The sequence below is a fragment of the Amblyomma maculatum genome, chromosome 1 (assembly GCF_055883805.1).
Source record: "Amblyomma maculatum isolate TAMU_Amacu chromosome 1, ASM5588380v1, whole genome shotgun sequence".
Taxonomy (NCBI): Eukaryota; Metazoa; Arthropoda; class Arachnida; order Ixodida; family Ixodidae; genus Amblyomma; species Amblyomma maculatum.
The window spans coordinates 234,315,208-234,340,602 of NC_139344.1; the positions used below are offsets into that span (position 1 = coordinate 234,315,208).

Consider the following 25,395-nt stretch of genomic DNA (forward strand, 5'->3'; position numbering starts at 1 on the left):
AAGCACAGTAGTAAAATAGGACTACGACGCATGAGATTAGATCATAACTTTTCTTGCCTGACACGACTTATACTGAACCTTGATGTCACAGCTATCACTAGGCTGTTGAAACCGAAACAATACGAGAGAAAAGAATAATCAGTTGTAAAATGTTGGATAAAACTAAAAAAAAAAAAGCGCAATACTAATGTCTTGAGCATCTTAAACAAAGAAGAAAATGCGCAACCAATATTGTATTTTATGACATTTCATTTCATTTTCCTTTCATCTATCCCTCCGACATTTTTCATTGCTTTTTATGTGGTAGGCCGTGGTGACGACGTTACACCTGTCGTAGCAGAAACATGTTTATGACACAAATTACTTGTATAAACGCGTCGTACGCCCATATGCACTGGCGTCGACGCCGACGAATTACATAAGCTTCTCCGGTGCAGTTTTATGTACGGTAAAGAAAAAGCGCGCTGGCGGCGCGACGAATCGGCGCAGCATGTCCCTCTTTACCCAGCCGCACTGGATGGCTAGCCGCGACGCTGCAACTAGACCGACTGCGCCTGTGCTGATAGTTACCATCCTTACCTTCTGTTGCTCTCATCACAATTAAGGCCACGATAAAACGGAATGTCCTTCTATAAGTTGGAAAAAAATAAATGGTTTTGTACAGTTAGCCCTGAATTAGAGGAGTATCTACTGGTGCCGGAAAATCAGCGTGTAGCGGTTAAGCAACACAGTTCCCTCGAAGCCCCACCCTATAGAGTGTTGCACTCGCACCCCCCCCCCCCCCCACACACACACAAAAGGAAAAAGTATGAAAAATATAATCTCACTTACAGACACGAATCCTGCATCGAGAAAGACAATGCGGCGTTAGGTCTGACAACAAAGTCAATGAACCCCCTGCATTCCTTCATTTTCATCGTCAGAGCTTCGGATGTACAACCTGGAAGAGAGCAATAAAAAATTGCTCTTAAATAATAAGCAAGTGTTGAAAGAATAATGTTTCGAGCGTATTTTTGAACACAGAGCTCACTCTTCTCCGGTGCTTGCACGCACGCCCAGGAATACTTGTTGTAGTATTCAATCATGTATTTCAGGACATCTGTGTTTTGCGTGAAGACGACGCCGTCCCCGCAGATGCCCTTTATTGACTGCATCATGCAGGTTTCATAACTTTTTAGGTGCCTGCAAATAAGAGGTGTGCAGTGTTGAATGTAGCTTGTGAGCCAGTAAGAATCTGTGCACGGTTTTGTATTGCACTCACCGGCAAGTCTCCGCAACCTCAGGTGGAGAGTGAAAAACGGACACGTCTTTGGCCACAAGGACGTCAATGATGCCAGCACATTCGACCAAATTTTTTCCTATCTTTGCATTGCAGGCCGATCCTGAGAAAATGAAAGAAATGCATGTTGTAACCAATGAAAATGTGTTTTATTTAGGTCTACTGACCTGATGTAATTCCCAGCTTGCATGTCCACCTATAATCTTCGTATACATTGATGAACTGCTTTAGCTCGTCTGATTCCAGGAGCTTATCGTACTTCAAGCACGATGACGGTATTTTAGAGTTGATGCATTGTTTGAAGAGGTTGTTGTTCCTAACCAAATCGTACCAAATACAGTGTATGAAATGAACGCGCTACACCGCGTCCCCGTAAGGACGAACTTACCTGCAAGCAGTCTTGAGAAAAGCGATGAGGCTTTTATCTTTCGCAAACGGTTGAACTTTGACCTTGATGAAACCAAGGCACTCGCTTGCTTTTTGCCCAAGAGCTCTTGCATCGCACTTAGGAGACAGCTCAACCACGGGCTTTGCTGGAGGGAGGCAACAAATGATTTGATAGAAAGTAATCAGCATGCTCAGCTAGCCCATATAGAAGCGTTCAGCTGCCTTGCCTTGCCTAAGTCACGTTCACATTCAAGAAGAAAAAATTGCGGGCTTAGACTTGCAAGTGCTTGGTGTAAATGGCAACGTCATTGCACCGACTGTTGCTTTATTCTGAAAGCTTGATGACGTTATAGGCAAAAAAAAAAAAAGGCGGGCAATACTTAGCTGCACGCACACGGAGGGGGGGGGGGGGGGGGGGGGATTGCGCTCACGCAGCGTCAGGTAAAAAGAATAGCAGTGTTTTCCACGCGAAGAAAAGTTAGGAACTGGGGGTATGGTTCTTGTCTCTTGCTTAGAGTGCAGTTTTTTAAGCTTTCAGACTAACATTTAAGCGTCAAAATCCGATTACGTGTAAGCTGTCCGTGAGTAGAGAAAGAAAAACCAGTCTTTGTTTGCGAAGAGTTAAATTATTTCTAGCTGAATGAGGCATAACCCTAACGCGTGCAGAAAATGAGACTTACGGCCTTCGCACGTCCAGTTATACTCGCTATAAAGACCAGCCGTGGCGTTGTCGAAGTTGAATGCTGCAAGCACAGGCTCTTGGAGGCATACTGAACGAGCTGCTTGAACTGCGCATTCTTGGTACCGGTGGACGCCTCTGCAGAGAAACAACTAAGATGTATCCGAAATGCTTCTCGTACTTTTTTAGATCACTTCGTTCTTTCTTGAAGTTTGCTGCGATTGCACACGATTATTCAGCGCTTACTTGCACGCGGCGGAGAGCATCTCTTCCGACGTTTCGTCGACAAGTGGGGTGACGTCGGACGAGATTATTGAGGAACATCTTTCAAGCACCGAAGTCATAACTTCAGGGGAGCAGTTTGTAGCTGAAATGCACACGAGATATAAGCACAAGAGTGTCCAAACTCAATTCCTGTCTTCTTACCGTTTTCCTGGCAGGTCCAGTTATACTTGGTGAACATATTTTTTGTCAGCTTGTTTAACAAATCTACGTCAAACTCAACCTCCGGGCAAATGGAATTTCCATGGTATATGACGCAATCTTGATATTTTTTGTTTCCCCTGTAAAGTATATCGAATGCTTACTGGATGCTGCATACTATAATTCGAGAAAATAAGTGTAGCACCTCGTCACCAAATTTTTACTATGTGCCAGACTGTGTAGACAACATCATCAACATCTTCACATCTCCCGGCGGTTGTGTCTCCTGACCTAACATTATGCAATGACAAATTCTGGTTGATACGGTTCCAACAGCTGCAGGCCAGGGGCTTTTGCACCACAATTACATGACAGCTGCTGGCGAAGATCAGGCTCTAAAATACTAGTCCTTTAAGGATTTGAAACAACTAACGCTGCCGTAGAAAGAATATGTTGGGGAAAGAGCAGGGGGAATCGTCAATTTCGTGCGGGCTAGGAGGACCTGACCACGTATACAGCACGCACGGCGGAAACAACTGGCATAAAGTTAGGAGGCAATTACTAACGAGAGTGAAGCCGATATACACACTGCACATTTCGCGCAAGTAAAAATATATGATCATATTGTGGTAAAAAGATGGTGTAAATCCATATCCTGGTCACGGCATGTTTACTCACTGGCAAGCAAGCTTCAGAGCCTTTTTGTCGGTGTAGTTGGCGGAGTAAGGGATAACTGAGTGTATGTGATCTTCACAGCTTTCGACGACCTCACCAAGCTTCTCGACCGTACACGAAACTTCTGAAAGGAGAAATGCGATGCTTAAGAACTGCTCCGGTGAGCTTAGCGACCTTTCTTACTTAGTGGTTCGCACACCCAGAAATATTTGGTGAATAAGCCATCCGTTGCGTTTTTCAGCCACTCACGAGTTACTGTTACTTCAACGGGACATATTTCAAATGCTTTTCTTGCCATACAATCTTGATACTTTGTGACATACCTGGAATAATAAAAGGACGCTTGCCGTAGTTTTCACCACAAAAGGAGATGATCAGACACGGAGTGGAATTAAAACACTTACACGCATGCCACGTCCATGACGTCTTTGGACACGGGAAGCCGAATGCTAGGGGCTACTTTTAGCTCTAGCAACTTTTGACACTTGTTTGACGCATCCATGAAGTTGGTAGAAGTGCAGTTTGTAACTGTTGCAAAGACAGCGTTATTGATTTAGTCATGTGCGTAAGGGAAAACGAGTAGACCAACAGAGAAAAAAGAAAAACTCACGGTCAGTTGAACAGGTCCAATTGTACTTGCTGAAATTTCCCCTGGTTATATCAGCCAACACATTAGCATCTTCCATGTCATCATGCGGACATATCTTTTTGCCTTCTTTGACTATACAGTCCTGATAGCGTGTGACCTCTTTGCAAGCCGCTGGTAGCTTGAGGTCAAACACTGAGACTCGTGTGGCGGGCACAACGGAATCTTCCAATATGTGGTTGCAAGTGGCTACTAGGGTCTTCACATTTTCCGGAGTACAGTTCATGGCTGGAAAAGGAGACAATGGTTCACTTTGCTGTTACCGCAGGAACGATTACAATATTTAACGAAACATGGTCCAAAAGCCAAACTCGAAAAATGGTTCCAATTAAAGTTTTATTTTATCACTAATACTGACATTAACATAGATAGTATACTTCTGAAAAGAAAAAAAGAGTCTGCGAATAATAACTAACATACCCTGTCAGGTCCCTAGTGGCAGAGTTCTTTCATAATCGAAGCAAATTTAAACGCTGTGTCAAAAAAAAAAAAAAACAAAAAAAAAACAGCCCTTCGAAAAGGGGCTCTAACGCCCCAAAGCAGCCTTTATAGGTTTCATTGTTACCTAAATAGGGTTCTTTTCAACGCAATCCATACCACTTACAAGAATCGCTAGTTTTCTGCGTGAATTTAGGAAAGACTGTGCTCAAATCAAATAAGGTTAACACCGTTTTCGCGGATATTTCGCGAAGAAGTACGGTTCCTTTGAGCCGCTGTTCGAGGGCTTTACATTGGTGTTAGTTTATTGTCATGCTAAGCTTCGCACATGCCCGTTTTATCGAGCAATTTTCAGTAACGAAATATCAGGCTTACACCGCAAATTTTTATCACGACACTGGACAAAATTTAAATCTTAAGGAGCAAAAAAAAAAAAAAAAAAAAAACTGAGTTGTCCGACTGCAAAGAAACAAATAAGAGAAAAACAATTAAGGTAGTTCTAAACACCGATGAAGTTAGTCGGTGGGCTAGTCATGCACTGAGATTCTAGGCTCATCAGGAGCATTTCACGGACACAGGCAGGTTGAGAAGGAAATGCGAAGACTCTTTTTCCCACATATTACGTATATTGACTCTCCGCACGTCAGCCGCTGTCGTCACTGTGCTGCTAATGAAACGTCATGTAGCATACGTTCAGTGCCTCACCTTTTACAGAACACGTCCAGCCGTATCTCGTTTCCACTTCCTTGGTAACATTAGACAATGATATCCTCCCCAGGCGCAAATCAGTAGGACATTTAGCAGTCAAGGTTGAATTGACGCATTCCACGTATTCTCGAAGGCCCCTGCGTAAAAGTACATTTAATTGATTTCCGAAAAAAAGGTCGCCAAATTATGCCGAAAAGAAAAACGCCTTCTAAATGTAAGCCGCGAAATTTTCATAACGGTTGCTTTCACGGCGAGAGGAGAAACTTACTCGCAGGAATTCCGAAGCTGCAGTCGGTCTTGCATGTTGATGTTTTGCAGTATTTTCGTGCTGATGATACTCGAACAAACGTCGACAGCCGCTTTGGATTCTTCGTTACTGCAGATCTTTCCTGTGAAGCAAGACGGTCGCGGTGGAAATTAGGGCTCGCACCACTTTAAGGTGTGCTGTGCTTGTGCGCAGTTACCTTGTTCTGCACAGGTCCAGTTGTACTGAGTGAACAGTCCGCGAGTCAGATTTACCGCCGATGCTTCGTCTCTGAAGTCAGTGTGTGGGCACACGCCCGGTCCCAGCTCCATGATGCATGCTCGGAACTTCTTGTGGCCACTAGCACGTGTTAATCAAAAATTCAGTGTGAGCAACCACAACAAGCATTCCGTCACTATGCTCAGCATTATCGCAATAAAAAACTTTATGCTTGAGCTATCGAGAAAAACACGAAGCGAAGCAGCCTCTTTTTTTTTTTTTTCATAGGCCTATTTTATACGTGGGCGCGGTGTCCATAGTAAATAATAGCTTGTTTACCACGTAGTCTACAGCATAGGGTGGATAACGTTGGTGGAAAAACTAACTACTCGCTCGCGATGGGTTGGTTTCTCAACTGCACTGCATGTCTTTCTAATAGTGTATACGACACTATGAAGCTTGAATGATCCTGCGCATAAAGAAGGCGGCGTAGGATACAGAGTTTATGTTGGCTTGGTACGGTAGTTTGCTGTTTCCGCAGAAGTCAAAGTTTCAAGCACGGCTAGCCCTCACCGATGGAGCGCAGATCGAAAACTGCGTAACCAGCAAAGGCGGTGACATTGACAACCCGCAACGATGTTAAATCAATTCAGCTGGGGCATGCTTATTCCGCCCTTCAATTTTGCTACTGCAATATACCCTGTAGAGTCAGAGAATAAAAGTTAAACAAGATATGATTGCGGACTAGTCGCTTTTGGGCAAGTCCCCGCATTTTATTATCAGGTGGCTCACATGCCAATGATCATGAACCAACTGAACTGGTCAAAATTTCTAACCTGCAATCTAACTGGGAAATTAAATGAATAGGTAGTGTGAGTCGTCTATGACAAAGACGCGTTCTCTATCCGCGCGTGAGTGGACGAGTGGCGGCGAAGGAGGTGGCCCCGATAAGTCGGTTTTATAGGGCAAGCGCAAAGGATGCGGGAACTGCCGATAATCATGCCGAAAAGTGGAACCTATTTCTCGTTAAAAACGCACGGCCGTGGAAAGCGTCCCTGCACACGCTGGGCATCTTATTCTGAGAGGTGTAAACGCTGTACGCATGCAGAGCTTTCCAGCGCGCAACCACGTGAGGAGCCTGTAGCGAGAGCTGCCTCTGCTGCGCGCTCTAAGCGTGACGAGCCGATGGACACAAGTGACCATGCCGGAGATTAGGTAGGCACTGTCTCAGAATCAACGTGAGCCCTTGGTGTTAGGTGGCTCACCAGTTGAGAGGTTGATTATGTTGCTAGCTACAGATAGGATTAGCCTAGCGGATTCTGCCGGTAACTGCTCCACCACTCCCCCATAGCGACCCTTAAATATTAAATAGTGTCCACAAGTCATGAACCTACACACAGTCGCACTTAATGGTTACTCCTGCTGTCATCATCTGGAGTCATGATCCGAGCGGGCTCACCAGTGTCCTACGGCAAGTTAGTTGCCTCAACAGCCTGCAATACGGCGGCGGCAGGCTACGATGGCCGCTCATGAGGCCTTTGGTTGAATAGGGGAGCATGTTGGTTGCCGCAAGCTGCCGTCCTGCTTTAGGTATTTGCGGCGACCGCTTCTAGAGTCCTTCATGTGACCGACATGTCATGTCGGACAAAAATGAGAGGCTGGGTTATGAATGTGCTGTGTTTCGTTCCTGCTCTGCCCAGGTTTTTCAAAATTTCGCAGAGTAATTCGAGTGCGACCGCAGCAATCACGTAGCCGTGTGGCACTGGTCGTGTTGCGTTGTACCAGGACTCGCACGCTCAACTTCCCGCATACGTGGCGGATTCTCTTTCACAAGGAGACTGCTGCGTTTACATCGCCTCCATACAAGACGGACTCTGGTCAAGGCGGTATGAAAAAATGACCTCTGGAAGCAAGGATTCGGTCTGAGAAGCTAGGTGGTTATGACAAACCTTTGCTGGTGATCTACAGGTTGCATAGACGCACTGTTCTAACTTTGTTGAAAATTATTCGAGTGCCAGAAGCGTGATAGGAATCGCAGCCCACAGCTAGGCTATTTTTACCCTCACAAAGATGACTTTTCGGATCTAACTGTAGCCACATATATATATTTTTTCAGTGTGATGCGACCGAAATGATAGCATGCAAACTGCCTTACCAGCCTTAGTCGCATCACGGTAGACAGGCGTAATCTTATTGCATTTAGTGGTGAATCAATTCAAACGTGAATGTTAGCCTAGCATACATTTGTACTAAGTGAATATGGTGAGGTAAATTTGGTGTTAAACATTACAATCTGGACATCGTAGCATGGCACCTTCTTTGAACAGAGGCTGTGATAATACCCCTTGCTGCTATAGTCGCATACAACTCAGGAAAAAAAAGTGACAGATGTCTTTCAAAGGAGGTTATTAAGGTAATGTCAACTGACCCTCATGACGCCGCGAGATGAACCTGCTTTCATCTGTCACACGCTGCGTTGTCTCGCCAGCAGGTGCATTCACGAGAATTGGTCGACGCCATTAGCTGCAGAGGAGGGGCAAAAACCGCTTCCCTCTTGAGTTATATCCGCTTACAGATGAGCTGAAGCGACTGTGCAGTGCAGCTCAATGGCTAAGTCCCCCTTTTAAATAAAAAAAAAAACTCTACACCGATTACATTGCTCTAAAACATCAGCATCAGCTTATAGGCCGCAGCACGAAATGCCACAAACAGCTTTCATACCTGCATGCCTCCCTTATCTTCTCAGAGTCCTTTGTCATTTCCACATTCGGAAGCACGATCTCGGTTATGAACTTTGTACACTGGGCTAGTACAGTTTCAAAAGCAGAAGTGTTGCAGGCTTTTGCTGGAAAGAGTTAGTTGGCAGTGACAAGGTGTTTGTTACTGTACAGTGGATGACGACAGGCAAGTCAAATCGCATTTAAATGCGGTGTGGCGATCTACTTACGAGAAAAAGTGCATATCCATTCGTATTTTGTGTACATTCCCGACGTTAATTCGTTCAGGTTTGACACGTCTGGAGAGTCCACAGCAGGACACAGTGATTTGCTCCCTTGCAGTATGCATATCTGGTATTCACGCACATGCCTGCAGAAGTAAGGAAGGCAGGAGGAAGTAAACGCGTGGTGTGAAACAAATAGACGGCACACTTAACTGCCACTTGCTGGAATCTGGCCGCAACGGCACACAAGAGATGCGTGCATATAAGGTTACTGGAGCAGCGAACTTACTTGCACAAGATCTCCGCCACTTGAACACTCGATACTCTGTCCAAGTAAGGAATAACATCAGCTTCAAGCGGCTGGGTGCACTCGTGGATATTCTTCTCTAAATTTGTGTTGGTGCAGTTGTCAGCTAGAAGGAAGAGGGTGGTTTAGATAATTTTGATGTATAACAACAACACAATCAATTACTGCACTTTTGTCACAGAGCTTACATCCAGTTATGCATGTCCAGTTGAACATTTCAACGACTCTGGCCGCCTCGCTAAGCAGCTTAACGGAGTTGAGCGAGCTGTTAGGGCAAAAGCCGTTGTGAACTTCGGCAATGCAGTCTTCGTACATGTGCAAACCCCTAAAAAGAAAGAAGAAAATAAGTGGAATGAAAGTGATTTGGTAGAAGGTGGTTTGGTGCCGTCATTAGTGACCATGTGACCAGAAATGGCAAGCTCGACTCACTTGCACGCTTTGTCCAGCATATCATCAGCGGATCGGTTTAGGGCGTAGGGTTTCACCGCAGTGTCCAACACGGACTCGCATTTGCTCAGGGCAAACTTGAGAGTCTGGTTTGTGCAGCCTGAAATGTGAAACAACCATCACTCAGCTGCTTGTTCCCAGCCTTTTCACAACTTCGGTGATGCGGCACTTCAACAACACAATAGCGTCATTGAGACTTGTTACCTTCTTGAAATGTGATGACTGGCAAAAAAAAAAAAAAAGCGTGTGGAGACGACGTTAAACGATCACAGTCGGTCGGTTTCTAAAAGCGCTCACCTTCGATCAGAGCAAATTAAGAGGAGCGAGTTTCGAGAATCGAATAGCATTCACTTTTAAATTAAAGCACAAAACCTTGACGCCAGAAAACCACACTACAGGGATAAAAATCACTAAACGTACGCTGGAATTCGACGCTGGGCTCACCTTCGTAGTTGCAAGTCCAGTTGTAGGCACTAAACACATCATGCGTAACCTCTGACATGTTGCTATGCGAGTATATGCCTTCTGCGGGGCACGCAGTGTTCATTTCATTGACGCATGCTTGATAGGCGTGCACACCCCTGAAAATATCAAAAGCAAAATTACTTTTGCAGTCGCATTTTGTAGCGAAATTCTAAAGAACAAGCTCAGCGTTCAGCCCAGTCTGTCGTGGACACAAACTCTATTTACAAGACAGCAAGACACTGAATTAATCTGGGGACTGCACAAGTAGATGCTTCAACGACAGGGCCCTAATAAAAGAGCAGACTTGTTACGCTTTGAATCTTATGCTAAATAATTCTTCAATTCAGTTATACTTAATAACGCAGAATTGGGGATCCTGAGAAGATTAAATGACTCATCTAGAAACGTAACAGAGGCTTTCCGCTTAGCCGCAGTAAATATACGATCGGGCTAGATTAACGTTAATATGTATATCCTAGGCAGCCGGCCCCGATATCTTTTCGCTGACGCTAAACCAAGGTCCCAGATGTCGATTTTTCTTATGCGATAGCGTGAGTATCCCGTGTTTCAGAAAACCCGGCGTCATCGTTGGGTGTTGCCAGCATACGCGTCGTTTGTGATCGAATAAACCGCGGAACCTAAAAAGCGGAACACTTTTGGCGAGAGTCCCAGTGAAGGCAAAATTTTTAGGGAGCTCCTGTACCATAGACAAACATCAATAACTAAAAATAAATTGGGGTGAATTATGGCGGTATTGGGGCTGTATCCAGGACCCTTGATCGTGGAACGAACCGTCGCTTGACAAGGCCAACGCAACATATAAGAGCCTTCTTCACTGAAGGATGCACTGTGAAGGGTCAGCAAACGAAGGTGCGAGCGTCGATCTGCGTCGATTCACGAGTTGCCCCCTCATTACTTTACTTACAGCCGTGCGTGAAATTTAAGTTACTGGTCCTTCATCGTATATTCAGCAATTAAGACGGTCGCTTCAGGGAAAGTGGCTGATGCATTGGCCTTGCTAAACTCGTGATGGTGACGGACGAACACGCTACAAAAGGTCACGAAGGCTCATTCACGCAGGCGAGTTCAAAAGGGACCCAATGCTTTAGGTGCGTGTTTTGTTAAGGTTCATTGTGCCTGAGTGGAGTACGACTAGTTCGCTGACACAAGTGTTGCGCGCGGGGACGCTGTCACGCTGTCAGGGCGCAGCAGAGGTGAGGGCAACGTACTTCCGCCTCTGTAGTTGTGTGCAGCGGTGCCCGCATCGGACGTAGCACAGGCGCACACGTAATACACTGGTTGCGAAGCGGGCCATTGTTTCACCGTGATAATGGGCCACGAGTCCACGACTCGCTGTGTGATGCTGTGCGTCTTTTACAAAAGACGCGCGAAGCATCACGAGATAGGAACTGCCGGGCCACAGCGATAGCCAAGGGTCATTTGACAGCAACGAGGGGCTCATTGTAGAAAGCTCACGGCCGTGACAGCCTAGATAAAAATGCAGGCGCGTTTGTCTTTAGGGAAGTGTCAAGGCTGAACGAGCAAAAAGAGGCCGTATAGAGTAACACGAAGTCTCAGTATCTCGAGTTGAGCGGTGGCTATTGGCTGCCCTAGGAAAAATTATAAGGGGCTTTTCTTTGCAAAGATGATCAAGCAAAACGGCAACGTACTTGCATGCTTCGCGCAGCTTGTAGAGGTCGTGCGGTTCTTTGATGTTGGGCGAAACTATCGTTGTTATGATCGTCGAGCAGTTCTCTAGGTATTCTTCCCGGCAAACTTTCCCTGAAATAAATAATCGCTTTGCGTATTATGCATGAGATTCTGGGCAAAATTATCACTAACCTTGCGTCTCGCACGTCCAAGAGTAGGCCGTAAATGAGCCGTTGGTTATGGCTTCGAGAAGCTTCGCGTCGTTCATACCATCTTCACAGCTCTTAAAGCCTTGCTGCTGCACACAGGACTGATAGTCCCGATGACCCTTGCACGCTGTTTTCAACTGGCTCCACGTTGCTCCTTTCTTCGCGTAAGGGAGGACGAAATTGGCCAGCAAAGTTGAGCAGTTCGTAATCTGTGCCGAAATGAACTCCTCCATGCAAGTGACAGCTGAAAAAAGAGAACACGAAAGCGCTTATTCCTGTGCAATGTTGCTGCGTGGTTGTTAGGTGATATAAAAACGCACCTTTTATTTCGCATGTCCAGTTGTACATGGAAAACTTGTTTTGAGTAAGCTGGTTCAAAGCGGTTACTGCCATTGTATCGTTGTCGCCGCAGAGTTCAGAGAGTGTGTGCAGTAGGCAATCTTGGTATTTCCTTGTGTGCCTGGACAAAAAGAGAAAAAGAAAATGTTGCGTGTATGACAGGGACACACACGAAAGCAGCACCTCCACCTTTTGACTACTCAGTTACGCTTGCCAGATTTACATACCGGTAAAACGAACAGCCCTTCTTTCAGGAAACTGCTGGTTGGTACTAATCACACAACGCCATTCTTTCAGAACTCTTCTTAAGGTGCACATGGTGGCCTTTGCGTACGTACGTATGTACTACATGAACTCTCGTGAATATGGACTATCCGCTCCCCATCTGTCGCAGACAACAAACACTCCCTTCCCGTGAAGCCACCAATAGCAGTGAGTGAAGCCTAAAGGCCAAGCTCCATGGGGCGCCCGAGCTGGCCCGAGCGGCGCGTCTACGCGCACGAACGTACGCTGGAGTCTATCTGCGCATGCGTGACACTGCAGGCGCGAGCCGAGGCGCGCGCGGAGCAGATATCTGTCCATGTAAGATATTTCTGCGCGCTCGCGCTGACGCAAGGAGACTCGCCGGTTATTTGCTGGCGTGCACCAATTGGAGGATGCCTTTCGCGCCGTCTCCGCGATCACTCTGCTTTTTTTTTTTTTTTTTTTGGCATCGGTGCTGCGGTATCTAGAGATGTGCGTACAGTCATGGTACAGTTTGTCGATCGACAAGGAAAGGTTCTTCGCCGAAGTGTAGCAGGCGCCACTCCTTGTGGCTTGCCAGCCACAACCCGCCTAAATAAGTTACAGAGGCAATGTGGGAAGGGTGCTGCCGTGAGCACCGCGCGAGCGCATTGTTTACGGCAAGCATTGAATAAGTGAAATGTGCTCAACAGTCCTCGTGCTTCAGTCGCGCAGACAGCATCCAGCGTGTGCAAAGGCGATGGAAGTCGCTCCGGGACAAGATTCAAGCAATTCAAGTAGCAGTCGAACTGTTTCGGCCGGTTTCAGCCTACGAAGTCTTGCAACAACACAGCAGCGCGCGCGCCAGAGACCCTTCATCGAGATGCGTACTTTTTCCAGCGTTGTCAGTGCGCGGCATGCACTGGGCGCGTAAGCGCCTTGCTCGTGCGCCTCTCGTGCGCCCCATGGAGTGGGGCCTAACGTAGCCTAACCCGACGTATAACATGACAATGTGCACTGCAGAGTGCGAGAGTGTGTTCCAGTTTTAAACGAGGCGTGACCGGCAATTTTTTTTTTTTTTTTGTCATTTCGTGCGGACGGATGACAGGCGCTGTCTTCAAACTCTGGTGACACTACTCATGAGACAAGAACAGCTTTCGCCTTAAAAACTTGTTTCACCAAACGACTTACGTGCACGCAGTCCTGAGCTGGACGGAGTCCGAAACATTTTGAATGTTTGGAACGACGTAAGCATCAACAATTTTATGGCATTGGTGAAACTGCTGTTGTAGCTCTTCTTCTGTGCACTGTGGACCTGCGTTTAAATAAAAAAAAAAGGTCATTAAAAAGACCTTTCAGGCACACAGTAGGTAGCGCTCCATTCCATGAGTCACAGTATGCAAGCATTCCAAATTTCAACTGCACTTTTTCTCCCGGTGTCTTGCACTTTGACACAATCTACAAACGAGCCGAATGAATGTTTTGTGCGCAGAACAGGACGGTAATGGAGTGGCTAAAATCGGGGTTTGGTAAATTTGCTTTATCACTGACTCAAACAGCTTTGAACTTTCAATCCCCCAGTCCTGCGTTGGCCTGGCCCGCCGGCACATTTCAACCTTGTATTTTCCGCGACGTAGCTTTACGAGCGGTTTTCCTAAGTCACTTCTTTCAATTCTGTGATTCATGAAAATTCGTGAACAGTGCTTATGATACAAAGAAAGCTCGCACGCACAGGTGTGACATGACCGGCATTCCTCACGCTAAGGAGAGAAATATAGAACAGTACCATGTTAGTAATGTGGTCAGAAATACATTTAATGAGTTATTATTACACGCGCATTTTGAGTTAAACTCAATCGAGCTGTGTAGCCTCCAGACTCATGCTACAGCGACACTCATGTCTGTGCCTGCGAATTGTGTGACGTCACGAGACCACGTGACATGGCCGAGCTGCCAACTTAGAAGGCACTTTTGAGATGGGAATCCAACCCATCGGTACCTCTTGGAATCCCGCGTAAGACACGCTACTCCTAGACCCTACAGGCATGCTCGTATGGCATGGCTAAAGCGGGATTTCTATCCGTGTCGGGTGGCCTTCTACATATTGTGGTGTAGTGTCTGATGCAAAATATCGCTGTGCTCGACGACAAGAACAGCATCGGGAAAGACGACAGCGACAGTGGGAGCCAATGGATCGTAAGGGCGTGGCTCAGCAGACCAAAGCAACGCTAAACCAGGCCAAGAGGTGCTACTGCACGACATTCCGCGCTGGACTATGCTGTAAGAGTTCGGTCGGTTTCTCTAAAGCTCTGCTCATATCAATACCTGAACGCCCTGCTACACGAAAAGCAAAAATGATGACAGACGCGGTAAGAGGCTGAACATCTCATGCTATTCACTTGGATTACGTCTAACAAGCGAAGCGTTACTGTTTCCCCCCAAGGAGAAAATATGTACGACGTGCAAGCTCACGCTGTATACAATCAACGAAGCGAACAACACGTTAACTATTTTCTAATAACTAATCATTTCAGCTACAGTCAGACAGAACACACACACACAAAAAGGGCAGGCGCCCCTCAAGGAGGCCCTTCAGCCAATGGCGTCTGCCGATGTTTGTGAAGCCGCGGTTAATCCGATTAAGCCACGTGAATCTCTTTTCAGCTGCCCCATCCTGTGTTGTCACGCTAGCAGGTTGAATAAGGGGTTACCTACGACGTCATGCGAATCGTTCAACGTCATTGGCCTCAAGGGTGTCATCAGAAGGGCAAAAAAGAAAACGCTTTTTTCTTCAGCTGCATCCGTTCAAAACTTATTTGAGGCGAACCAGATATGCTTTCAAGTTCTCGAATACGTCGAGAGTAATTGGTCCAAAGTTCGAATACAGCACGCCGCACAGCATGCTACCAAGTCCAGTTTGCGTGGGGTGAACGGTTCAGCTTTGTGGCGTAGTCACGGGCGGTTTAAAAGAGGGACGGTGAAAGGTCTGGAAGGCCACGGCCGCTCGATGGGTGCGCTTCCATCGAGCGGCCGTGGGAAGGCTGATGGTGTCGTAAAGCAATAAACATCGTCACCGACCCCTGACGAGACATCGGCTACCTGCAACTCGCACCGCTGCGGCCATTCGAGGGACGGTTGTAGGGATTTCCACCATTGCTCACCTTTCTTTCTTACTAAAAATTACAGTTTAAGATGAACTTAGCCTCAGTGTCATTCCCCTAGTGCTCTTTTACGCTAGCAAGACGAGAACGTGCTCATTGTCATTCCACTAATGCTCTTTTACACCAGTAAGACAAGAACGTGCTGTACTATGTTAAGTACCTCTTTACTGTAGCGGGGTCAAGCCTGCCTAACTGTTATCCTCGATTCACCTGTAGTTACAGGATTCCCCAAACGATGCTAATATGTTTCGCGGTTAGTTTGCTTATTCATTTTAGAGCGCAGCTCTTTGGCGTCCGTTCCTGGGTTTCGCGTCGGCGTCGTCGTCGGCCTCGTAACCAGCTCCGCCCCCCTTTCATCCCCCCAGCGCTAGCAGCGACCGACTGATACCGCTGGATGCCGCTGACGCCGCTAGAGAGTCAAGATAACGCGACTGCATAGAACACCGTCGCCGCCATGCAGAAAGAGGAGGGGAGGGTCCCCCTTCCCCCCCCCCCCCCCCCCCCTGTTCCTGTGTGGCGGATAGGGTGCTCTTCAGTTGCCGACGCGCCGGTTATTTCACGTAGGCCCCGGCACGTCGACGAATACGTGACCACCTTCCCACGGCTAGACCTGGTTCTTGGCACTGCGGAAGCGAGGGTATCATGTTGTTTGCGTCGGCATCGGCGGCGTTGTCCCTGAAACCAACTCCGCAGCTGGGGTTGACTCACTATCGGCGTCAGCAGCATCAGTCAGTCGCTGCTATCTCTTCCCTCCTCCATTTATCGCGTTGTCCGCATGGTGCGCGCGCTTCTGCCCCCATCGTTTGCCGCTGGGTGTACACGCCGCCCCCCTCCCCCCTCTTCCTGCGAGTCTCCGGTTGTCAAAGCGCCGGCTCGAACTTAATTCCTTTCTTCGCTCCTCCTCCAATGCAACCCCTGTGCGGTGGCAATCAGAGAGCCAGATCGGTGGCGGCGGATTTGCCTCAATCTATCGAAAAGGTGAAACAGCTTATTTGCTGCGCTCAAATTTCGCATTAGGAAGTAACGTAATCGTCGGTAATTTTTTATATAACAGTGGATATCAAACGAGGGCTGCGCCATATACCGTAAACGCAAGAAAGTCATGACTTTTCCCACTAAAATACACGGCAGACACTCGACTTTTGGTACAAGCCGTCTGCTTTCGGTGGCTTCACTCACGATCGCTTAAGAAGGCAAGAATGCGGCATCCAGCCACCTTGTGGAGATGAGGTCAGGGGGTGAACCGAAACCAGATGCGGTAAAACCTTATTCAAATACGCGTGACTCTAAAAAACCCATGAACTGGGGTAACAGCGACTTTTTCCGTAGACTCAGCTCAACTTACTTTGGACAGAACATGTCCAGTTGTACATGCCGTAGACACCGTCAGTGAAAATTTCCAAAAGTCTGTCATTTCTCTTGTATTCCTCCGGGCACGTTGCTAGTAGCTTTTTCGAAACGCAGTCTTGATAGTCATGCACAGCCCTAAAAATTTGCAAACCTTTTAGAATAAGACAATACTTATATACGTAGAGCATGTATTGGCAAGTTTCAGGCATTGGTGGGCGCTGCAAATCTTGAAACATATTAAAACAGAGTTCAAGGTTCCAGGCGATCAGTTCAGCCACAGATTGCACGCAGCTCGAAGCTATTTGGTAACGACATGGATCAGCAAAGAAAATGCAGGTAAGAGAAAACAGCAAGGAAGCTTTGAAAGCTGAATTTTAACTTTAATTAGACGCGTCATCAAGCTCTGAGTAATCGCTTGGGGCGTATTGGCTGTAAATGGAGATAGGTTTAATGAGGGGCTCGATTCTACGCCAGCGCTGTGCTGTGTAATATGCTTTAGCGAAACAGAACTGTGCTTGAATAAACTGCTCGATATAATAGTCGTTAAAGGGGTTATGCCATGCTCATCCAATATTTACAGTTTTATTGTCTGGCAGATAAAACGGAACCTGATTATTTTACTTCCGAATTTCGAGCGCCCTAGATGCATCATTTCCGAATAAGTGACTGAAGTTGAGACCGTGAAGCTCCTCCCACCGACAGCGATCGCCATGTTGAGACGATTGGTGACGTCACAGACTGATTTCGCGTCGTCTGCTGCTGTGATGGCGCCGGTAAGCTGCCGATACACTACTATGTTCACGCTTGCTCAAAACCAACATGACTTCCAATGAGTGTACTTAGCATGTTTCTGAAAACAGAGCGCAGACTTAGTTCTTGCCCACATATCCACCTTCAGCGCGACCGCCGCTATCGTCCGCGGAAGCACTGCCCGCACCGCCGTAAACACCGCCACGCCGGCTGTGCCCTTCAAGCCTTCCGTAAGCCGTCCGCGCTATCGATACGGAAGATCTCTTGTACCTGTGTCAGAAATCGTGCTAAAATTTGTTTTTATCGTAATCGTTTTAGATCCCGGAAAAGGGAATTTAAAAAATAAATGCCTTTTGAGAAATGCTGATCGCATACGATGGGAGTTCTTGCTTAGAGCCGCATAGCAGCATCCGCGGGTGCGGTGCCCGTGTTCTTGTACGCTGGATCCGCTTCTAAGGCGCCGCGCCGAAAATAATTATTTCCTTCACTACAAAACAATAGAGTTGAGAGTAAGTTTCATGATCGAGTGGCTCTTTTAATAAAATGCCTCGCTGATCACTTATAAAGCGTCGTCCGCTGTGGCTTCGATGATAAACAATGTAGGCCTAGCGACTAATAGGAAGAAGCAAACGGCCATGAGCGCAGTCGTCAGCAGCGCTCGCGGGCGGCACTACCACTGTAAGCTTGCGGCGTCCTCTGTTGTAAGCCTCATGAGCTTATCGTCGACTTTCATGATGCGGCTGGGGCCCCACTTGGGCCTGACAACGAACAGATTAAAAACAATGCTGCTAAGACGGGACGGGGTATTGGGCGCCTCGATATACTACGCTGCTGCGCTGTCGGGTGGTGCTCGAAGATTGTACAAAAGCGCCGTGGGACGACACTCTATGCGCTTATTATGTGTTGCTTTTGAGTCGTGTTTCAGTGTGCATTGTTCGAGCGGGCCAGCTCATGCGGCTTTCGTACTCGGGCGCCGACGTGATCCTGAATCCCGCTCCGCCGCTATTGCTTAGGTTAAAAGCACTAACAGAGATTGAAAAGCATTTTGCGGTAAAAGCGGTTAGCGGCATGACTGCTTTTTGTCCGCCACATCGCGTATAGCGCAACCGCGGTTGACGCTCCTCGTTCACATAACATGCTGCAGACGACGCGGCGTTGGTTGATGTCACCGGCTACGCCGGTGGCTAGATCATCTAGATCAGCAAGCTATTCACGAAGAAACGAAAATACTAATTCTAAAAATATTCCGATGGAGCTGGAACTTTGAGGTTTAGTTGCTTAGCACATCAGGGATAAGATGCAATAAAAAGTTTATATTCTAAAATTGGTATCATGACACCTTTATGCGGTTTACATTTGGGAATTTTATATGCAATAACGTTTTTTAATCGATAATTTGGTTGTGCAATCCAGCTTGTGCCGTTTTGTTGCATTTTTAACCTGCAATAATTTGAAAGTGCATTGGTTTCCCAGCGTTTTTGTCCTGTCACGATTGTAATCTCTGACCATTTGAACCGCAGTGCAAGGCTGAAAGGTATTCAGACATATTTACTCTAGATTTGAATTTTTTTTTTATTTTGCGCTACAGCGCCATGTTTTTTTTTTTTTTTATCTCGAAATTGGCTATCACGCACGGAGTTTACTGCACTTGTGGACGCATACAAGCCAATGTAACGTACTAAGACGGCTTCATGTGAAAAGGAAACTCACGCGCAGGCGACCTTCAAGCTGGTGTAATTAGAGGCCAAAGAAGCCCTTGAGTGGGGGATCACAATCCTCGTGATGTACGTCTCGAAACATGTCTTCGCTTGTTCCTGAAACGCTTCTTTGGAGCAGGAAGGAAGATCTGGAGAATTCACAAAAGGAAAATGTAAGGCTTGAGGCCAATAGCGAACAGCCGCCACGCGCATAAACGTACCCTTCGTGGCATCACAAGTCCAGTTGTATGCACTGTAATAGTCTGAAACAGACTGCTTTATGGAGTCCACAATTGATGGTCCTTCCTCCGAGCACATCAGTGTACTTTGGCTCGAAACGCATTCTTGGTAGTATCGGAGGTACCTTAAAGTTCAAGATGAGGTCAGTCTTTCCCACCTACAGAATATTGAGAACAGCAAAAAACACTAGCACAGTTTCCTTACTTGCAGGCGACTTTTAGCCTTGCCACGTCCGACTTATTACCCGACGAAGGTATTACGATTGTTTTCATGATTCCTTTGCATTCCTTCAACATTCCTTCCACGGCCGTTTTGGTGCATGTTTTTACTGAAAGTAATATCAGAATGAACAATTTAAAAAGTTAAGGAAATAGTAGTATTGTACAAACCATCAGGGACGTCAGTTTTGCAAACTTCTTCGTAAAACTTGTACTTCTCCCCAACTTCAATTATCTCCGGCATGGAAAGTGTCCTTGGAGTTTTGCCACAGGTCTCTGTGAATTCCTGGTTAATGCAGGTAGTATAGTAACGGAGATACCTGAAAAATAGCAAAATTTCATACATGACCAACACATAAATTGTCAACTGATTGCCTCCATTTTCTTGCTCAACTGTTTTTAATTAAAACTAGAAAATGACAATTCTACTTTCATAGGCGCATATATATGCGGAAAATGTGGCCCACAAGAAGCCCATGCACCTAATAAGCCTTAGTCACTTGGAAGCAGAGAAAGCTTAGACCAGATGAGCACGTGTGTCAACTGTTTTAAAAGAGCGAAGGCTGCACCGAGTATTCTCCCTTCCGAATCCTGTGCAATCACATACCTGCAAGTAATTGCGCGTTCGTTAGTTTCGTTCTTGGCCAGATGCTTGTCCAGATAACGAAGAAATCCTTTGCATTCAGAAAAGTGCCTGCTCAGAAGTTTCGTATCACACGAGTCTGAAAGGTAGAAAGGATAGAAGGGAAGCGTGAACATATGCGCGCTAACAATACTCAACAATTCGCTACAAATTCGCTTTGTACCTGGAGCTTGAGAGAACTTGCACGTCCAGTTGTACTTTGCCGGTATGTCGATCGTAAAATGTTGCAGTGACTTGGAACTCGGCAGGACGTCATTTTCATTGCACTTCTCTTTTACAACATTTTCAATGCACACTCCGTAATAGCCGAGACCTCTGTTAGACAATAGAAGACAGGTTAGCCCGTGCTACCCCTGATAAGCCCTCAAAACAAATTCAAATGTGCCATACTTGCAAGCTTCGGACATTTCTGTGCTGACTGCATTCGGGTAAGCATTGGGCTTAATGATCGCCGAGACAATACCCAAGCAAATGTCAAAGCTTTCTGCACTCATGTTGCAAGTAGCACCTGCAATGGTTATTGAGGTGAGTACAGAGAAGCATTTCTAAGAGAGCACTACGAATAGATCGCGGTAGCTTATAAACACCAACCGTGCTCTTCTGTGCAAAGATTTTCATACTGCTTGACGTAGCGAGAAATTTCACTTGTGTCGTCATATAGCTTCACATAAGATGCATTAGTGCACTCTTCGAAAACGGAACTGAGACAAGTTTTGTACGTTTGGAGACCCCTGCAATATCAAGAGCGCGTAACGTGTATCACAATCTGTTCAGCCATTTATTATAACACATTGTAGAAACGACATTGGCTTACTCGCATACAAATCGCCGGTGGGTTTTAAGCCTCACGAAGGGAATTAGCTGATACTTTAGAATTCCAAAGCACTCCTCAGCATCTCGTAACAGAGTTTCCTTCGAACAAACAGCAAGATCAGAGCCTTTGTTTCCACTGGTAGAGGTGTTTTCTGTGGATAGTGGAAATTGCAGCATTTTTTTCGCAGCCCTTTTTGGGAGTGAATTTCTCAATGCATGCGATAAGAAAGGAGCACTTTACTTACTTATATCTTGGCATACCCATTTGTGCGCCCACATAAAATTTCCGGACACTTCGTTGACAGCAGTGAGGTTGAGACTGCTTTCTAATGGACACAACTTCTCTCCTTCGTCCAACACGCAACGTTCATAGTCCTTGTAGGATCTAAAGAAATACAATGCGTAAATTAGTGCGCATCTGACCTCATACAGGTGCGCCAAAGCATTGGCTTAAACGTAAAAGCGAATTAAAAGTTTGACTGCAGTCAAACTTCCGCAGGTAAGTAGGCGTAGCAAATTCGACAGTTTAGACATATATACGGCTGCGAACATTACTTTGCAGTTTCATTTACCAATTTGACTTCATATTCCGAGCCTGTTTTTCACAAAGAGGGAGCAGACTAAGAAACCATATGACATCTCAGCAAGGTAACTGCGTGAAACCGATTTTTCACTGACCACTGCGGCACCCGCTTTTGCCCTGCGCTGACAGCAAGCCCACAAGCAAGTTCAAGCAATCTGAACGGATCACATCATATTGAAGAGAATACGAAAATTCTGCAACAATACAACTGCCACAGGAAAAAAAAAAAAAAAGACTGCTGCTTTAAACCTTATAAGTTTTGCTTGAATTCCTGTCCATCGAAACTGTGACTGGGAAGTTTTATCATCGTAAACTATATACGCACGTACCGCGTAATGACATCTGCAAAGTGGCAATAATATTTTTTGAATCCAAGAACTGGCAATTCAGCGCCTGATGAAAGTACTTGTGAGGAGTTAAACGCTCCGTATCGCATCGCCTTAAAATTAATACTACGCGCATTGTACCTCAATGATCCGAGCAACCGTCGAAAAGACGCGCCCCCGTTAACGTGCCCGCTCATTTTAACGCGTCTGCAGACTGAACACGGTATTAAGCGGCCTGAATTCCATGATGCGGGTCTTTATTCTGTTGCTGTAAATGTGCGTCATTTTGTTTTCATTTCTAGTATTGTAGCACGTTGCGGCAGCGGAACCAGGAGTCAGTACAACACTAAAGCATGAAAGCACAATTGCTGAACCAGCTGCCTGGATAGCTTTACGAAGAGAAAAGCAGTGCCTTTTCTAAACTTGGTCTCGCATCTCTTGCATGTCAATGGCGAGAAATACTACAGAGAAAATGAACTATTTAAACTTGTTACCAACCGGCAAGCAGACTTTAGGCCTTCTGCATCATTTGTACCCTTCAGCTTTGCGAAGCTCTCCGGTCTTATCCATCTCTCCGAGCACTTCTTAATGTGTGGTTCCATTTCAGCATATTCACATGTCGTCACTGAAAATAAAATAGCGTTTAAGAATTGAAGAGCGAACATTTTTATTACCTCTAAGGTAGTTTTTTCTCGCTTGCGTTTTTCGGCGCGCTGACGCAGAAAGCGTCTATGGTTATTTGCGTCCCAGTGCCTAATAAGACGTCACGTACAGTCTATTTCAATAGTATTATTAAGCTGCTCTTACCGCTTCTCTTGCTACCAGTAGACTTTTTATCACCCAAAAGAGAAAAGAGAGTGTAAAATTCACATTATGCAGTTATCCTGGTTGCCGACGAGGACTGGCAACCGCGGAATCATTGATGCCACGCCGTCAACTCGCTTTTTCTGCGTTCATGAAGCCTGGTGACTGCTGTCAAAGCCAGTACATCTAACCGAATGCTCCGCAAAAAATTACTTTCAGAATTCCTAACGTTAATGAAATATAGCATTAGAATGCATACAAACTAATCATAGACTTGCCTTTGTTGGAGCACACCCAGTTGTACTTGTCCAAGAGCACCTTTGTCAGATTTCGTATCTTTGAGCTAATGCTCAACGTGATGTTTGGACATGTTTTGGTATGCGAGTGGCCGGCGCAGTATCCGTAGTATCTCAGGTATCTTAAGCAAGGGAATAAATAGGCGAATGATTAAAAACGGTAGATGGTAATTTTTCACTTAGCTATACTGCATGCAGGTGTAACACATGAAACGACGAAATGCCTCTGCCCCCCTCCCCCCTCCCTGCCTGTGCAGCCTTTCCCTCCGAAGAGGGCGCCGATCACTAATGCTCACTAGATAACATAGCCAACAAAAACGGTCTTCACGAGTAGAATGTGAAAACACTGCGCATTGACTTCACAAATGAAGGTGGCTGTTCCCGTCAACACATTCCCTTTCCCAAAAATGGTTGTGTAATTCCAGCTCTTTAGGCTTGATGCAAAAGTTAAAGCTCAGGATCACAAGACACGGTTAGCTAGCGAAACCCTGCACATTTTCTTGCTTGCATATCCACAGAAAACATAAATCCGTCCCACTGTCGGTGGACCCCTAAGCATTGTCTTGAGGGAAGGGCTAAAGGCACAGGTGAAAGAAGACTCTGAGAAAGAGGTGCCGTAGTGGACGACTAAGGATTATTGGTGAACTCCAGGGGGTATCTAACGTGCATTGACTTGCAATAGCCCACAAAAGCATATTGCACCCCTCCCTCCTCCCTCTCTTTCAGAACACCCTCATGTGATAAACTGCAAATATTTATTTCAAAGCTTTGCAGCCAAGCTGGTAAAAGCAAAGCAAAGGGAGGCATATTTTTCATACAGCTTCATTTATGGCGACCGCAGCGTGTGTATTATATAGTAAATGTGTTATCAATGTAGGATTTACTTAATGCCAGAGAGATGATTTCACTCTTCAAAAAGATTTTTCATTGTGAGACGAATTACCAAGGCGTTGTGAATGCCCGATAACTTTGACAGCAAATGACAGTGGAAAACATATCGCCGATCTGAGCAGGGTCACTCTGCCAGAAAAAAAAAAAAAAAAAAAGCGGGTGGTCGAAAGTAACCGGCTCAAATTTACACCAAAGTTGAGCAAAGCACAAAGGTCCTCGAATTCGCCCACGCATTGTGGAAGCCTGAAGCCAAAATGCGCGCACTTCGTAGTTTAGCATCAGTTCCCTCACGCTGCGTTTCGATGATAATGCAAAATGTGTTTGAAATAACAGTTGCATTTTTACAAGCTTTAGCGAGTTGAGTTGGACTTTACACTTGGCCTCTACCCAAGGCACTGCAGCGCATTCATATTTCCTTTCTTATTCTGTCGACATATCTACATCGCAAAAATAAAAAAAACACGAAATACAGAATGCACAGGAAGAGAGCTTCGCCAGCCGAGTTTATCCTGAGAAGAATCGCAAACTCGCTGTATATGCTTTATGATAATGGGAACTAGCGTGAAGCATACATGACGAAACATTTAACTAAGTCCTGTCAGTCTTTTCTTTACCTGATGCTTGCAATGGCAGATACTTGCGCGCTTCATAGCGTGGTTAAGATTGCATGTGAAATGAGCAGCACAGGAAACTCCGCAGTGATCGATCAGCGAAGTAAAATGCATTGCAGGCAACACACACTTTAGGGAACGGAAGAGTTTGCTCCTAATCGAAAATTCAAGCCACCGACTAAAATAAACTAGGAAGAAAGTTGAGCCGTACTTGCACGCTTGCTTCAAATTTCCCACGTTGTTTTTGTTGCTGGACATCGGCATAACGATGCTGGTAATTATGCTTGTACACTGTATGATGTTTTCAAGCAGAGCCTCTTCGGTGCACTTTGATGCTGTGTGCAATAAGCATTTGTGTTGAAACGCGCCCTCAGAGCCCGCTCGGCTCACTCACTCACCTCCCGTCTGCACAGCGCCACAAAATTTGTTGAATTCAACTAGTGGCTCGAAAAACTCCTTGGCTTCTGCGAGTATAGTGGTTACAGACGATACGCTGCATGAGTCTGAAACTTCCTCGTTGACGCACGCTTCGTAGTAGTTAGCGGCCCTATGAGAAAACAACCAACATGAATAAGAGCAATAGAAGGCGCTCGTTATAATTTTTGAAGTAAGAGCTACAAAAACGGGCCGAGAGAAACTTGGACACGCTTACGAAGAGATGCAGTGTTAAATTTACCTCTAATCACAAACAGCACTAATGGTGTTTTGAGATAACAGAGTTTAGTTTAAACGGC

General features: G+C 46.0%; 1 protein-coding gene across 1 annotated transcript in view; it reads right to left on the reverse strand.

Moving 5' to 3' along the window:
- LOC146205913 (uncharacterized) overlaps positions 1–25,395 on the reverse strand; it is an 82,072-nt gene that overhangs the window by 50,196 nt on the left and 6,481 nt on the right. The window contains exons 9-42 of the mRNA XM_084608235.1: positions 25,060–25,208; positions 22,558–22,684; positions 20,929–21,068; positions 20,728–20,845; positions 20,501–20,652; positions 20,302–20,416; positions 19,866–20,014; positions 19,250–19,385; positions 16,785–16,924; positions 13,470–13,593; positions 12,038–12,177; positions 11,701–11,961; positions 11,529–11,640; positions 9,838–9,974; positions 9,376–9,493; positions 9,135–9,271; positions 8,929–9,052; positions 8,646–8,785; positions 8,420–8,543; positions 5,700–5,839; positions 5,504–5,624; positions 5,233–5,372; positions 4,054–4,317; positions 3,848–3,971; positions 3,627–3,766; positions 3,447–3,567; positions 2,772–2,908; positions 2,592–2,712; positions 2,347–2,483; positions 1,668–1,812; positions 1,447–1,595; positions 1,262–1,382; positions 1,031–1,182; positions 832–940 (exon numbers count right to left, since the gene is read on the reverse strand). Of these exons, the coding sequence (XP_084464361.1) occupies positions 832–940; positions 1,031–1,182; positions 1,262–1,382; positions 1,447–1,595; positions 1,668–1,812; positions 2,347–2,483; positions 2,592–2,712; positions 2,772–2,908; positions 3,447–3,567; positions 3,627–3,766; positions 3,848–3,971; positions 4,054–4,317; positions 5,233–5,372; positions 5,504–5,624; positions 5,700–5,839; positions 8,420–8,543; positions 8,646–8,785; positions 8,929–9,052; positions 9,135–9,271; positions 9,376–9,493; positions 9,838–9,974; positions 11,529–11,640; positions 11,701–11,961; positions 12,038–12,177; positions 13,470–13,593; positions 16,785–16,924; positions 19,250–19,385; positions 19,866–20,014; positions 20,302–20,416; positions 20,501–20,652; positions 20,728–20,845; positions 20,929–21,068; positions 22,558–22,684; positions 25,060–25,208 (4,764 nt within the window). The remainder of the gene's footprint in view (positions 1–831; positions 941–1,030; positions 1,183–1,261; positions 1,383–1,446; positions 1,596–1,667; positions 1,813–2,346; positions 2,484–2,591; positions 2,713–2,771; positions 2,909–3,446; positions 3,568–3,626; positions 3,767–3,847; positions 3,972–4,053; positions 4,318–5,232; positions 5,373–5,503; positions 5,625–5,699; positions 5,840–8,419; positions 8,544–8,645; positions 8,786–8,928; positions 9,053–9,134; positions 9,272–9,375; positions 9,494–9,837; positions 9,975–11,528; positions 11,641–11,700; positions 11,962–12,037; positions 12,178–13,469; positions 13,594–16,784; positions 16,925–19,249; positions 19,386–19,865; positions 20,015–20,301; positions 20,417–20,500; positions 20,653–20,727; positions 20,846–20,928; positions 21,069–22,557; positions 22,685–25,059; positions 25,209–25,395) is intronic.